At 38.4% G+C, this 16566-nt stretch overlaps 1 protein-coding gene across 3 annotated transcripts in view; it reads right to left on the bottom strand.

Moving 5' to 3' along the window:
- The window catches only part of LOC111332340 (voltage-dependent calcium channel type A subunit alpha-1), a 50475-nt gene that overhangs the window by 23922 nt on the left and 9987 nt on the right, over nucleotides 1-16566 (bottom strand). For all 3 annotated transcript variants that reach the window (XM_088756534.1, XM_088756533.1, XM_088756535.1), the window contains exons 6-20: nucleotides 14859-15058; nucleotides 13487-13596; nucleotides 12314-12429; nucleotides 11739-11895; nucleotides 9966-10138; nucleotides 7166-7278; nucleotides 6614-6723; nucleotides 5609-5740; nucleotides 4925-5006; nucleotides 4139-4262; nucleotides 3103-3262; nucleotides 2585-2606; nucleotides 2373-2427; nucleotides 1602-1722; nucleotides 753-882 (exon numbers count right to left, since the gene is read on the bottom strand). In XM_088756534.1, the coding sequence (XP_088612660.1) occupies nucleotides 753-882; nucleotides 1602-1722; nucleotides 2373-2427; nucleotides 2585-2606; nucleotides 3103-3262; nucleotides 4139-4262; nucleotides 4925-5006; nucleotides 5609-5740; nucleotides 6614-6723; nucleotides 7166-7278; nucleotides 9966-10138; nucleotides 11739-11895; nucleotides 12314-12429; nucleotides 13487-13596; nucleotides 14859-15058 (1805 nt within the window). The remainder of the gene's footprint in view (nucleotides 1-752; nucleotides 883-1601; nucleotides 1723-2372; nucleotides 2428-2584; nucleotides 2607-3102; nucleotides 3263-4138; nucleotides 4263-4924; nucleotides 5007-5608; nucleotides 5741-6613; nucleotides 6724-7165; nucleotides 7279-9965; nucleotides 10139-11738; nucleotides 11896-12313; nucleotides 12430-13486; nucleotides 13597-14858; nucleotides 15059-16566) is intronic.

A 16566-nucleotide genomic window follows, 5' to 3' on the forward strand; every position in this document is an offset into this window, starting at 1 on the left:
ACATTCAAAAGAAATCATCGTTATTACACCTAGTCACTCACCACTTATCGTTATATCATAATACAAACGATGCCATGAGGCTGCACAAGAGTGACACCAGGACAAAGAAGGGGTGATTAAAAAAGCAAACCACTTCAAACGGTCAGCTCTCTACAGTTGCACATATCGTAAAAGTTTGTTCTCGAGCCAAGTCACCCACCCAAGCCAAAGTTTCTTTAACATGAGGCGACTTGCAGTCAAGCTTCCCTGACAATTCGCCGATACCCCTTCATACTCCTGGGCCATGTTGTTTAAAGGGTGGATAATGCTATTCAACGGATAAATCGCTATCCAGCGGATAAGTGCTAGGAAAACGTTGTGCGCTATCTACCGAATAGAGATTTATCCAGAAGATAGCGTTATCTAACCTTTGAACAACCGGGGCCTGGGTGCAAAGTGGCACAGGGGCCTAGGTGAAAAGTGGCACAAGGGCCTGGGTGCAGAATGGCACAGGGGCCTGAGTGCAAAGTGGCACAGCGGCCTGGGTGCAAAGTAGCACAGCGGCCTGAGTGCGAAGTGGCACAGGGGCCTGGGTGCAAAGTGGCCCAGTGAGAGTAAAGAGTTTTGTCCAAGAACACAACACATTGACCTGGTCGGATCTCGAACCCAGACCTCTCTCCCAGCAGACTTACCTTAGAACCACACGGTGGTCATTACTGTCACTGTAACCTTTACCTCTTTACAGTGGCTACTTAAACTGCGCGGGTTCTTACCTCGTTTCTTTTGGAATTTTCGTTAACTGGATCTTCAAGAGCCAATAAGACGCTGCTTATAAGAATGATGACCAGGATGAAGTTGTCAAAATGCCTTAAATTCACCAGCCAGTGACATGCTTTCCGTACTCTAAAGAAAAGACCAGCAACATAACATGACCTCCTTTCATTTTATTGCCAGAGGCACTGTAGCTATTTCCAATAGGGAATCACAAGCTAACCGCGTTTTCAAGCGCTACAGGGCATTGTTTATTTACATTCGGATTGGTTCCTTATGACAATTACCTTTGTTCTGATCGGTTCCTCTTGACGATTGCCTCTGTTCTGATTGGTTCCTTTTGACAATAACCTTTGTTCTGATTGGTTCCTTTTGACAATAACCTTTGTTCTGATTGGTTCCGTATAAGCCTTTGTTCTGATTGGTTTCTTGTGATAATTTCCCCTCTTCTGATTGGGTATTCAGATTACTTTGCTTTTTTTCTAAGGTCTTCGACCAAAAAATCCCGATGATGCAAACATATTTCTCGTTTCTACATTATTCACTTGAGTGTACTCACAACTTATTAAATTTCATACAGATGTACGTGAAATATTTCGAATAGAGCAAAATACAAACTGAAAATAGGCAGACGACCCGTGTTTAACCCTTTGACCACCTGGCAAAGGTGTCCCTGTGGCATACCTTAAATAGCACACCATGCAGCTTTAAAATGCCTTGCAAAAAAATAAATACTTGAGCAACCGATCGCTAAACTTCTACATTATATCAAACGCTCTTCATTGCAATTACTTTCTCACAAAATGAAAGTGAAGATGGAAGATTTCGAATTTCGTCCTGTTTTCACTTACGGATTTCCAGGTGGGAAAAGAAATAAGGACCACGTATTTATGATCGGTACAGCATCTCCTGGCTTCTGCTGAGGAACCATTCTGCTGGGGTTTCTAAGATTGCTCAGAAATGATGGTCGGCCTGCAAGTAAACAGAAAATTGTTGTTCATTTGAAGGAGACCTCCATAATAAATACATGTAACTGTTTACAGGATAGACAAACACCTAAGAGGGTCGGGGGATGTTAGAGGGGATCAAACGGTTTACAGGGGGAAATGGAGGAGGAATCAGTTGTCGCCAACAAAGCAGAAAGGAGGGGACTACAGAAAAATGACTACCAATAAAAGGGTGAGGGGGAATTGTGAGAAATCAACGGCAAAGCCTCTAAGAGGGGATCAGCTAAATTTATCGCCACAACCAAAGTCCTCCCCCCCTGCTTTTTCTACTTTTTCTGTGATGGAGATCCCTAAACCTGAACAGTTGTCTTGCACGCTTGCCAAACTTGCTGGCCAATGAGAAAGCATAATCACATTGACATGACTAAAATAGACCAATCACCAACGCGTAAAAAAGAATCAATCACAACAATTACTTTTGGTGGCCACTTCTGATTGGTTAATAGCCGTGAGGTGACCCTAAATTCCTCTCTGTCATCTTTGCCCTCCCCCCCTCCCTCTCCCGTAGGGTGCTGTGCCTTTGAACACTGCTGAGTGGCAAAAAAAAAAAAACTACTTGAAGAGGGTACGTTTGGCAAAATCAGCACAATAAACAAGGAACGGTTGATAACACACCGTCATCAGCTTCTGATTCAAATTCATCTTCAGTGGGACCAGCTTCATCCAGACCCTACGCACAGAGCATCAAAACGTTAACGTTAATATTGAATACGCGTGCTTGGCTTAGTTGCTTCTAAAGTAAAGATGAAGCAAAAAAAAAAGAAGGTAACTCCAAGATATTAAATAAAACAACAACAACAACAACGAAAATTGCAAAGAAGTCTCACCCTTCTCGCGTCTCCATTGCGCCTGGGGGAACAGGTAGAAATAAATTAGAATTTCGTCAACCAAACCTATCTGTTATATGCTGTAAACTTACACATCAATCGTAAAACTTCTAAGTCATATTTCCTCTTCTGCTTCAAAATTCCTTCCTTTGTTGAGGAACTGTGAGAAAACCCTTTAACTCACAGAAGTGATTAACATGCAACTTCTCCCTATACTATCCATACATCATCCAGCAAACAGGTAATGAGAACACTCAAACTTATCAGGTGGAAGTTGTTATCTTGATCTAACACCGAGTTCTCGTCACTAATTTACAAGGAAATGCGTAGCAGCAAGAGGGGAGAATTAACAATCAGATCTTGGGAGTTACAAACGAGAGTGGTTACGGATAGCGAGGATTGAAACGGACTACAAAAGACGAGTTAGAAAAAAAAATTAGGCTTAATGCTCAAAGACGGAGACATAGTGATAAGACTCCACATTTTTTAACAAAAATAAAACTTATTTTGCGTCTCACCCTGGGCTGGGCCCTGGAGAGCCATAATCACGATACTGGTCTACAATTTCTTTTTTTCTTTCTTCTCTTGCGTTTTCTTCCGCTTCCTCGTCCTGACTCAGTTGCTGAGCATTTGCCAAGTTGTCCACAGCAATAGCCAAGAATACATTAAGAAGAGTATCTGGTCATTTGTTAAGGTGCATACACAATTCTCGCTGAACAGTAAGTACACAAAACGTTATATAACGCAAAATCTCCGCTAAAGTTTCCAACCAAAGTCGCACAGTGAATCGACTGCACGAGTATAGAACCATTCTCCCTTCCCTACCTCCCTTACCCCTCTTTCATCCTCCCCCCCTGGCTTCAATGCTACTCGTAGTTCATCGCAGGTTACTTCCTCCAGCATTTTGCCAAGTTCTCCCGACACTTTACCCGCTCCGATTCAAAAGAGTACCTTGGTGGAAAGAGGCACAAAGGCTGCTTTAGAAGCTTTGTTACTCTGTAGTAAGAATGTTGAAGCAATGTACTGATATATTCCGTCAACCCATTTGGTTCAGACGACGGTAATCAGTCCCTACATCCTCAGAGAGATGAGAAGTTGGTCTTAATAACGGTGAAAGGAGGGGGGGGGGGGAGGAGCGGCGTCAGAAATGACTGGACTCTCGATTGAAACGGCAATTTTCTTACGGGAGGAGGGGGTTTAAGGATCCATAGTAGTAGAGCGATTTGGGACTGAGTGTCGTCGTAGTTATTACAGCGGCCAGGCCAGTCAGAGCATACCATAAAGAGCTGATAGGAACTCAAAGTGAGAACAGGCTCACTCCTTTAGAGGCAGGAAAACGCGCGTGACCAAGTAGCAACTGGTTTTACTTTGGCATTTGATTGGTTAAAAGAGTGAGGTATGTTTTCTGGATCAATCATGGAGCTTTGTTAAGCAAAACCAATGAAATTCCGGTTTACTTTTAACACTCAGTTAAAAATTGCTCTGTTGTCAAGTTACTCGTGTTATTACTCATAATATGATAATTAATTGAAATAAAATGGTATCATTGGATACAATTTCCTAGTACTACTAGTAAAACAAAATATAACGCCCAAGCTAGGGCAAAGGGTTTCTGAGGGTATCCTTGTGACAAGACGCCATCATACATCACGGCATTCCAGTCTTCCCCTGTTAAAATCTAAATATGAACAGAAAACAGACCCTATGTTAACCATCTACACCTTTACGCGCATATTCTCCATACTGTCCTTTATTACATATCCCAGGGTGCTGAAAAGGAGAATTGATTCAACAATCAAGAGCTGCATCAGTTGGTGATCATTTCCTTTATTTCATGACTTCCATAATTATGATACCTCAGTGAATTGGGGGGTGATATCATGTGGAGAAATTAGATCCAAAAAGAGACTTATGACCTATTCAGGGTTATAAGCTTCTGATGAACAATACAATATCAAACAGTCAGGTTATAATAAGAAAGAAAAATATTAAATGGCTGACACTTTTGATGTTGAGCTATAAAGATCAACTCCATTAGCTGACCTAATGACAACAACAGGCCTTTTTCAAACACTATCAATTCCTCTTCCAGATCAGAACTGTAACTCGTTACAATCAAAAGAAATTTCCGTACAGTGAAGGTCACTTTCCACTTACAGAGATGAATCAGTTGCAATAACATAAATGTTTCAAGTCCAATCAATGTCCTTAAATCTGTATTTAAAGTATGTTAAAACTCACAAAGGGACTTGAAACTGAAATGTAAGCCAATTTCTGTCTAGAATTTCCAAAAAATTAAAAAACTGTTAAAAAAAAAATGCGTTTGGTCTAACATCTTACCTGAAAAACGGCTAGTGCAGCATTCCAGAAATTGTCAAAATTTGTTCTAGGATTACCATCTCTTCCAGGAAGATCTCTGAAACTGTTAGATGATAACAATAATGACGATTGATCACCATTTTTGATTAAGTTGAAATTCATGTTAAAGCCCTAATTTATAGTTACCAGGATTTTTATGCTGTTTTATTCTTTTTTTTTTTTTTTTTTTAAAAAAGCCCTTTAACAACCACCAATGAACTAAAATTAATAAAGCAAATGCAGTTGCAATGGACTGAAATCCATCACATAAATATTTTATACATAGTTTTCTCTTGAATCCTTTGAAATCTAGAACAGGTACTTTTTTGTTAAGCATTTTCATGCAAGGAGAGACAAATGCAAGGCATGAGACAATCCAAGGGACAGGAGCCCTTGTGTTTGCCTTGCTTTTGCCAACCTCAAATTCCTGAAAATGCATGAAATTATGCCTGTTCTGCCAGCTACTAAGATTTGTTAGTTATATCTTCAGTTTATGCTTTTACTTTAAGATGACTGATGGTGCAAATGGTAATGATGCTCAAGACCATTTAGAGTTTTGGACTTTGCATGTCAATGAGAAGTGCAATAAAGAACCTTCAAAGGTTACAACAAAAGACAAATCAAAACATGCCAACTACCTTTTTATCCCAAGGCCTTGGAACTTACCTTGCACCAAAGATCTGCATTCCCAGTAATGCAAAAATTACAATGAACAGGAAGAGAAGAAACAGCAAGCTAAGGATGGAGCGAACACTGCTCAACAGGGAAGTCACCAAGTTACGCAGAGAGGACCAATACCTAGGAAGCAAAACAATCATTTTTTGGCTTGATGAATAAAGGGAGTAGGTTCTAAAGAAACTGTGGTGCTGCATTGTTATGAACAGTTCTAGTTTCCTTGCATGACTTTCAACAATGCGTGATTATTGAACTTTGAACAATGCGTGCTTATCGAAATTTGCATGATTACTTTTCTATGCTTCTCTGCGGTTTTAAATAGTTAAGCGATCGTGGTTTCCTATATATGACAGCTCATGAATAATTAATTTTCCTTTATTTGACAGTTCATGAATAGTTCATTTTAAGACTAGATTATTTAGATTTTTATTTCAGTTGCGATCAGTGTCAGTATTGCAAACAATGAATTAAGCTTCATAGTATTAGTTCTTCCAAGCCACAGAGATCCACTCTTCAGAATCTTCTAATCACGTACAATAAAGATTAAAGAAATCTCTGATAGTTTGATATGTTTGTTGCCTTCTGCACCGTGCATCCATAGGAGTAATAAGGTAATTTTGGTTTCATCAACTGAGTTGATAATGTAAATTAGCCTCAGCAAAGAGTTTTAAAGCTGACATTTTGAACATAAGCCCTTCATTAGAGCAAATGATGAAGAGCTAATACCCTAAATGTCAGCTTTGAAACTCTTTACGATGGCCAATCTACACTATCAACTCAGTTGATAAAACCAAAATTATTTCAATTTTTAGCTTGTTTGCCAAAGGAAACAAAGTAAAGGATAATCCAGATTTATAAAATTAATTTAAGTTTAAACTCATGAAACCATGTTGGCTGTGAGAGAGAAGGTATGCCTACATACACATTTTGTTATCTATCTTGGACATGAAATACAGCATCATGTGACCAGCAAAAAGGACAAGCCTAAATTTTTACCTGGTAAATTTAAAAAGTCTTAAAAGCCTCAAGAGTCGAAGTACAGAGATACCCAAGCTTGTTCCTTCTGCTTTTGAAATAATTAGTTCAATAATACCACAACAAACAACCTGAAAGAAATGACAATATGGCTGTTTATCTCTATGGCCACTACTATTTAAAATTTCAGCTTTTGAAAGGAGGAGACTTAATTGACCAGGTGCTTATTATTCTCCCGTGCTGATTCTGCAGTAGTCAAAGGTTAAGTAGTTATAAAAAAAAAGTTGCAATAGAAACAGATTTTCCTTGTATCCCTATTATTTAAAAAAGTGAGGGAAGAGGAAGGGGCAATTAATTGAGGGGTGGACACTTGTTTGACATTAAGGCCCAGGGGGGGTAAGCATGCGTGTATCCAGGTGAGCACTCATTCTGGGGATGATGCTTTTTAGAGTGCGGGTATTTGAGGAACTGAGCTATCATTAAAATGAATATAAGATTCAGCCCAGTGATTATACTTGCAAATAACATGGTTTCTTGATACACTGACATTCAATTAAGAATGCTTTTCCTTACCACACAATCAAATGTGTTGAACTGGGATTTGAAGTAAAGCTGAGGACCAAGGCCATAAAGCTTCAGCATCATCTCGAGGAAAAAGAAAGTGATGAACACAATCTCGGCAATATCTAAGAACAAAAGAAATTTGTATAAAGCAATTATTATAGCTTGTAAGTAATTGTGCATTATGATAAAACAAAAAACAAAACAAAACGAAAATTGAGTGATGGTTTGGATACTTAGGCAGTATTTAAAATAATACCCATATGTAACATCATAAAGATAAGATTCTACCTAAACTGTAATACTGGATCAGCCGGCAGTAAAGCACATAGCTGGTTGTCTCCCTAATGTACTGTTAAATTTGAAGCTTCAAAATCTCTCCCCCATGCAACCTTCAACCATTGAGCATCATTCTTGCCTGGGAGGAGGGGGGTAGGGAATTATTTCAACCTTGCATGGTTCAGCCATGTTAAATCGTAGACTGCAGACCGCAGACCATGCAAACTGTAAATTTTCTTTTGCATACATATTTTTTTTCTCTTTTGCTAACTCAGATTTCACCTTTTCCTTAAGGTCGGCACACACAAGGGAACTGGTCCCTGTAACTAGTCCCCTGAAGAGTTTACACAAAGGGACTGGTCACAGAGACTAGTCCCTAGTAGTGTTTACACATGGGGACCAATTGCACAGGAAAGTAGCAAAAACTGGGGACAAACAGTATCATTCTTTCACTCTGCAGCTTTCTTAAGAAACCAAAATTATTAAAGTAGCAATGTAGCATTGAAATAAATCAACTCAGTACAAACCACAGATTGTTCAGCAAAGTTGTTGAATAGTTTCTGATTCAGTTCAGATATATGTGGAAAATAAATATATCTTATTAACCAAGCGCGAGGGTTGTACTGGGAGAATATCGGCCCGACGTCTTGACAGTACGGACCGAGCATAGCGAGGTCCGTACAAAAAAGACCAAGGGCCGATATTCTTCCAGTGCGCTCCCAAGCAAGCTTGGTTAATAAGAGATTTATTATATGACTGAAGTTCAAAGGGAAACAAGTGCAGTATCATTCGGGACCATTTGGGACAGTGCCCGGTCCAATACTGAGAGAATATTGACTGGCAATAGAGCATTTTGATTGGTTGATTTTAGTTATTGGCCCTCTGACTGCCCGTGTCGTGTAATAATGCTTCGTTACTAATCAGATGTAGCCAATACGGAAACAAAAAGAGGCGAAAATTCGATCAAGATTTCCAGTACTCATTTAAATTCTTTCAAAACTGGTTTAATCCCAGGGAGGAAACAGCAACAAAATTATCTCGGAAGTCAAGCAGTCACTTCTATACATTGTGGTACTGATCTGTGATTGGTTTATTTTAATTTGGTCGCAGGGACTTGTCCCACAAACAGTTCACACAAAGTGTTCTGAGGAACAAGTTGCAGGGACATGTTCCAAAAATTCAAACCAGTTTAAATTCCTGGGACTTGTCACAGGGACCAAATTTTAGTCCCTGCGACTAGATTTTGTGGCAAAAATAATAAGTGTCTAATAAATGTCTTTATTGCGCAGAAGATAAAATTAGATATCTTGTGTTACATTGAAATATAGCAGTAATAGGGGGCTGTTTACATAAGTATGCCTCTAAATAAGATTTATATATAGATGGAAATGGAAGGGGTTCACACGATGAGACTTATCGCCGCAACTTGTTGCAGGGACTAGTTGCAAGGACTAGTCCCCCCATGTGTGCTGACCTTTACTCTTTAGGTACCCTTGGAATGGTGTCCATTTTTTGGACATCACATGATAAAGTTTTACGGGGTTATTTCAAGCTCAGGTTACCAAGCAACAATTCCAATGACATTTATCGAGAATGTGGTGAGATGGAGATTGATGAGGGAAGGTTGTATTTGAGTTTGCCCCTGCGTTGAGATTAATTTTAGTTTTGCCATATACTTGTGTTAACTCTTTATTTCTGTAATGCAGATGTAATCTGGTTGGAAACCAGTGACTGATTTAGAGGTAAATGGGCTACATGGCAAATAATTACCTGAATATTCACAACATGGCCCGAAGAACTTTACAGTAAATAAAGTGCTGCAACCTAAAATCAACTTTTTCTCCGAAATAAGATCTTTTTTTTTTTACCAGAGTAGAAGATTGATCTATAGTTAGCAAGGAACTTTTGCCATGCCAGTTGTGTCCAACCTAATCTCCAATTCTATTGCAGTGCATGCACCAAGTGTGACCAGATAGTACATTGCCATAAAGATGAAAACATTGATTCATACATTTCATGGAAGCTCCTCTAAAAGAGGCTTTTCAGCAAAAATGAAAGATAAGTAAAAATATATGATAATAACACCCTCATGGGTGTGCCAAAAATTCTCCCATCTGCACAGTCTGCAGTCTGCATTTTAACATGACTTGCCTGGCTGGAGTGGGGAATTTGAGCACAAAGTGTTAAGTCTTTGCAACAGAATATAAGAGTTATTTCTTTAACTACGGAGGTGTTTAAAGGTAATTAGTTCACTTTGAGAAGTGAATGGTTCAGAAGAAATAATCAACAAGATCTAGGTTTTAAAACTTGAGGTGGGGCTTATTTGCTAGTGTGCTTTTTATGCCAGTGTATGTGTTATCTCAAACTTCTGTGACAAAGTTCACAGAGATGCTTTAGGATTATTAGGTTTTGTGTAAATTAAGCACTTACAGCCTAAAATCTTTTGAGTGGGTGGGAGAGTTAAATAACAAAAGCAATCTAATCCAGTAGAATCAAGCACTTGCCAAAGGCCACACAACTCTTTTACAATTACCTTGAAACTGTGTAAGCCAATCGGGTTGATTATAATGTTGTAATGCAGTGATTACTGTGTTGAGAAAAACACATATAAGTACAGTCCAATAAAAAGCCTGATGTTTAACCACTTGTCTGATGCGGATTTTCCACCGTCTGTTTTTCTTGAGAAATCTCTGCCAGAGACTTTTCCTGTGCAAGGTGATATAAAAAAAAGACAAAAGTTAACTATTTTTTTTGGAAGAAATATCTCCTTTTCTATTCTGGTTTGGTTAGTCTGATTGTTCAGTTTTGTAGTGAAATAAAGGTAATCAAGTCAAATGGGTGGCCACTTTCAGGGTTGTAGCTAAGAAATTACGCTTCCCACTGAAATTTCAAGTGAGGTGGCTCAAAGGTGTTTTATGATTGTAAATTGTAAGTGCATAACCTCAGAAGTGCCCATTGTGCTTTACCACGCAATTGCTGGCCAAAGATTCAGCAAGTGATCACCGCTTTTTCATCTGGCATTCAGCAACAACCCTACACTTTATAAATTGCATTATTATATGGCTGTCTCACAAGGACTGGGAACTACCAAATTCACGAATTTGATTGGCTGAAATCAACATTGAAAGCGGTCTAGATTTTCCCATCTAGACCGGTATCTAGACCTGCCCAGAAAAAAAAAGGTAGAAAGAATATAAAAAATTGGCATATAAGACACAGCCATATAATAAACATCTTATTAACCAAGCTAGGTCCGTCTGTATGGGAGAATCTTGACCTTGTTCGGTCTGTACTGGCGACCTCGGTCAAGATTCTCCCATACACACCTCCCGCTCGGTTAATAAGAACTAAATAATAATAATAATGGTTTATTAACAGATCCACTAGGTGGCTCTTCCCAGTTAAAATACATCAATTACACTTAAAATAAATCAAATTAAGTTGTTCACAAATTACACAATATGCAATTAAAAGTAGAAGTAGGATTAACAGAATAGAAATTACAGTAAAACTAACTAATCACTCTGTACTTTATTACATATATTAAAAATTCCTTGAAAGTCTTAAAAAGGTTCAGTAATCTTTACAGTTTCTAATAGATTCTGGTAAATTGTTAAATAGCTTCAATGCGTTATCTTGGAAAGTGCTGTTTTCGGTCGGGGCCTCTAGTCTAATTGTCTGAATTGCTTGAGCGCAGTTCCTTGCAGCATTCCTGTTTTATTATTTTGAAGATAATCTGGCCAAGTCTTAGTGTTATGCGAAGCTTTAAAGCATGATTTCAGGAGTTCAAAGAATATAGCTACTGCTTATGAATGGGATACTACAGCTGTAGTTCTTGTTGTTTGTCATAAGCACTTTCTCAGGTTCCCTGACAGTTTCATTGAGGAGACAATGCAAGAGCAGAGCTAGCGCCGTCCATAAGTTTGAAAGTTGAAGGCAGTTAAGAAATAGTAGGCAGCCAAGTTAACAGAAATGCCATGTAGTTTCTTCAGCTTACATGCAGGACTGGAAACTTTTCATTTAAAATATCCCAGGAGTTTCTCTTTATAATATCCATACATTTTCAAGCAGAAAGATAACAAGAAGAAAGAAAAATATCAACGAGGGGATATTGCTTAATTAAATATCAAATTATCAAAACTTGAATTGTATGGGGAAAATTACAGAGAATTCATATTTAAACCCTGAGAGTAAAAGAGTTAAGCCAAAACATCTTAAACAAACTCAGGTGCCCACATAATTATATCAGTGTGGAGATACAAATTTCCCAATTCCAGTATGAAAAGAATTTCCCTTAAGTACTAACTTTTTTCCTGTGTTCAATCTATGCCTGCGTCCTGCCTGTCCTGTGAGCACAACAGATGTCATTGCTACATCTCCATCCTCCACTCGATCAAGATGTCTTCTTCTTGACAAATCTACATTTCCATCTTCTTCCTCCTCTTCTTCTAACATTAGATCCTCTGATGAGAAAAAAAGGTTTAAAAAGAAAAGTACTTTAAATAATACAATTCCTGCTACTTGAATTTCTAGATGGATGTATGCAAGATGGAAGTATGACACAACACTTAAATTCAACTTAAAGTTAGTCTTGATCATTAATTACAGCTAACAATTAAAAATTATTTTATTACAAGTATAAAGTGTCATGAATTGACTTAACCATTATCAATAAACAATTTTGCATGCACAAACATAGAGTTGTTTGTTTGGGTGGCAATACAGTGAACCTGTAATCTAAGTGACTCATTACACTCAGCCGCCATGTTCACTGTTCTTCAAGTTTGAGATTGAATTGATCCAAGCCTGTATTTTAGCTGACATATTTTTCCTTAGTATACAATGTTAAATTAAAAAAAAAAAGAAATGAAAAGATCTTACCTGCTTTACTAATCCAATCTATATAACCATGCAGATGCCTCTCCATCTTTTGAGTTCTTCGCACTTTGAGAAAAGCTCTACGATTTTCAACTCTTTCTCTCTCTTTAGCAAATTCACTGAAAAGTATAGGGGAAAACAGTGAGAATAAAAGCTTGATTGTTTTAACGTCTTCTGTTAAAAGTGATAAGCCACCAACTGTTGCTAAAACACTGATGTCAATTGTATAGAAGGGTGGGAGCCATAAAATTAAGGTAGCTATGGAGGAGGGCTGTACAAAGAGGTCACCATGGCAATCAAGCTACAGCCCACCTTCAGGCACCTGTCAATATTACACAGAGAAGCCAGTGTGTGGAATGGGTACTTAGCCAAATGTGAATGGAAGGGAAGGGGGTGAGGGGGAGGGGTAGGGGGAGGGAGTGAGGGTGAGAGGGTGAGGGGTGAGGGGGGAGGAGGTGAGAGGGTAAGAGGAGGGGGAGGGGAGGGGGAGGGAGTGAGGGTAAGGGGGAGGGAGAAAGGGAGGGAGAAGGAGGGAGAGGTGGGAGGGGGGAGAAGGGGATGGGGATGGGGAAGAGGAGAAACAATACAAGTAAAGCAAAGCAAACAGAAGCACACAGCAGTGCCCCATCCTTGGTAGCAGTGATTTGGTTTTAACCTTCCTCTCTCCTTTGTTATGTTGACATAATATAATTATAAAACCATTTGAGGGTAGGGTGTATGGTGCCTGTACCTGGTAAAATTGACAGCAAAATTTTGTCTAACAAACTTATTATCTGACCTCAAAAAAATATTCTCAGTCTTTGTTATGAGTTTTAAAATTTGTAAGAATTTCATGACTGGAATTTATTTTAATAACCTCCTTAGAGTTAGCTTTGCAAGTGATGAAAGTCTGTGTATTATAACTGTTGTTTGAGAATATTGCAATAAACATTCAGAAAAACTCAAGCAACATTTTCTTGACATGAGAAATACCCTGAAATAAGTAAAGTTTTTGATTAGTAATAATTAGGAGTTCTTCGTTTCACTATTGAATTTTCAAACAGGGACCTAAGCATCTTGCAAATTTCAGAATTCATTAACTTTGAAAACTCCAGGATAGACAGATGGAATGTGGAAATACTGTCCAAAACAAGCTTATCCTTGCCAGCAATAAAACTAAAAGTAAGAGACACTTACCCGCTAAGAACACCAAGAACCAAGTTGAGCATAAAAAAAGATCCTATTATCACGAGAGAATAATAATATATCCAAAATCCATAACCATGTCTATCATAGGCATCAAATGTCTGTGAAAAAAAAAAACAACAACAACAACAAAACAAAAGGAGCAAATCAGTCTCAGTCATTGGGTAAGAATAAGATTATGCATCATTTTTTTTCTCTCTAACTTCAATAATTAAATTTTCTACAGTAACTTTAATATTTAGGAAATTTTACACTCTGTCATTTCCAACAAAACCCACTAGTTTCTAACAAGTTTGAATAACCAGTTTTATCCTTGTGCTTGGATTTGAGTTGCTTTTGGTTCCAACTACACACAATTTGTCAGAATATTAACCCTGTATACCCAAACACGAGTATACAAGTTATCCCTATTGTTCTCAAGACATTTCCTAGCATGGTACTTACAAAGAGAATTTGTCTAGTAAGCAAGTAGAGCTTCTTGAGTTTATGATCAATTCTTTCATTCACAAAACCATAATAGTTGACTCAAAGGTAAACAGATTCAAGAATTGATACTGCCGCCTGGTTAGCTCAATTGGGAGAGCGCCGGACTGCTGTGCGGGAGGTCGAGAGTTCAATACCGGCCGGACCAACACTCAGGGTCTTAAAATTAACTGAGAAGAATATGCTTCCTTTCTTTAACATCAAGAAATGGTTAGATATTCTAGTCTTCTCGGATAGGGACGAATAAATGGAGGTCCCGTCTCCTGCAGGGTTAGGGGCAGGAGACGTTAATTTCCCACGCACGAGATTACTGTGTGATGGATGTCCTCCCCTGGGGTGGGTTGGGTGGGTAACAGGACCCCCGTTGATACCAGTGTTTACTACACTGAAGGGGCTATCCTGTATAAATATAGATGTCTGTCTGTCTGTCTGTCTGGGAGAAATAAGATATCAATCACTCTTAATGTGTAAAGGGGTTGAGCCCTGAGATGCGGTGAGAACCTCCCAAAACAATTTTCAACCAAAGTGCTCATTTCAAAGACAAACCACTTGGCCAGCTTTATGGAAGATAATTTTGTTTTATTACTTGAGTTTCTAATGTAAATTGGCAACTGTAAAGAGTTACTCAAGCTGAGGTTTCAAGTGTTGGCCCTTTGTCAGAGAGAAGGTAAGATTGATATATGAAGATATAGTCCTAACGGTTTTTTGAAGGTAAGATTGCGACAAATACCATTTTACCGTGTATTTTATTTCTTCTAAATTCTGCCTTTCAGACTTAAGAGGACCAACACTTGAAGCCTTAAATTAACATATTCAGGTTGTATGATGAGATTTGATAGAATAAAATTATAAAAAAAACCAATTAAAAAAACCAACATACCCAATACATTATGTCCGTCCAACCCTCATTGGTAATTACTTGAAACACTGTTAGACATCCAGCAAATATATTGTCAAAAGAAGTGATTCCATCATTTGGTCCTTCCCAGAAATCCCTACACTCTTGAGGAGGAGTACAAAGTGTTCCCTTCTTATCTTTATCGCAGATTTGTGGACCATCAGCATCAAACTCCCAGACACCTGTGTTTTTTAAAAAGGTGATAGATGTAAGTGCATTTGCATGCATTTGTCAATCAACCACAAATTAGAAAATCTTGTATATTCAGTAAATATCAAAACTGAGTGCACTGCATTAAAACTGCTACAGTAACTACAGTTTTTGTAACCATTTCCATCCAAAGATCTCATTTGCGATTCTGCCTTTCATTTTTAATGATATTGGTCTGAGACTTTGGTATTGAATCAAACACTGTACCCTGGTTATCATTTTTTCATTAAGGTCGGCACACACGAGGGGACTAGTCCCTGCGACTAGTCCCAGCGACCAGTTTCATGCGACTAGTCCCTTCGTGTGAACTACACATTTCTGTGGTCGCTGGGACCAAAATTTGGTCCCTGCGACTGTTCGCACGAATTCAAACTGGTTTGAATTCGTGCGACCAGTCGCAGGGACTTGTCGCATGAAACAAATGTTTGTCCCTTCGTGTGAACTGTTTGTGCCACCAGTCCCTGCGACTAAACGGTAAATAAGCCAATCAGGGGTCAGTATGATGCGTGACTTCCGGTATTTGTAAACATTGCAGTTTCTATGAATTTTCCCTGACTTCTAGATTTCTACAACTGAAGAATAAAAAACTATTTCTAGTTTTGTAAACATATACAGATGTCTTGGAGCCGTTTTTATGGAATTTTTTACCCTATTTGACTGTGTCTGATAAAAATAAAATAAAAAAAAACAAAAGCGGAACACGTAAAAGCATGAATAATCCGACTGAATAAGTGTAGTTCGTTTGCGTTGATGTTTAATAGTGCTACAGTGAAAAGTTTCCAAATTTTAATTGTTTTTGTGTAACGCCCCAGACTAAGAAACATCATTTGCCTCTTAATTTTCCTATGTTCTTGTGCAATTGAGTGCCCTCGTGTGAACGCCTTAAGGGACTAGTCCCTGCTACCGGTCCCCTCGTGTAAACCCTTCAAAGACTTGTCGCCGGGACTAGTCACACGGACTAGTCGCAGGGACTAGTCCCCTCGTGTGTGCCGACCTTTAAACTATTTCCACCCTAACATCAGTATGCATATTCACCATACTGTTTTCTATACATTTCCTTACGTGCTGACAAGGAGAATTTGTTTGACAATCACAAGTATCTTTAGTTGGTGAACATTTTCTTTATTTTCGTGACCTTAATGTATAAATCAGAGGTGATATGCAAGGAGAAATTAGATGGTAGTCGCACTTTGGGATTAAAGGGTTAATCTTGTCACTAACAGGTATCAGTTTGATATTGTAGGGAGAGGTGACCAGTTTGTCACTAATGGGATTGCAAGGGCTAAAGATACAAGATTCACGATAGATTTTCAAGCCACTAAGTTTGGTTGTAATTTCTGATATAAGCAATCACTGAATTTCAACATCAACTGATGGGTGTTGCATAATCTTTTAAGGAAACTTTGTTTATAATTATATTGATCAATAAACAATCAATAAATAGCAAAAAACAAGTTCCTTACATAATAATTATAATATA

Source organism: Stylophora pistillata, chromosome 4 (assembly GCF_964205215.1).
Source record: "Stylophora pistillata chromosome 4, jaStyPist1.2, whole genome shotgun sequence".
Taxonomy (NCBI): domain Eukaryota; kingdom Metazoa; phylum Cnidaria; class Anthozoa; order Scleractinia; family Pocilloporidae; genus Stylophora; species Stylophora pistillata.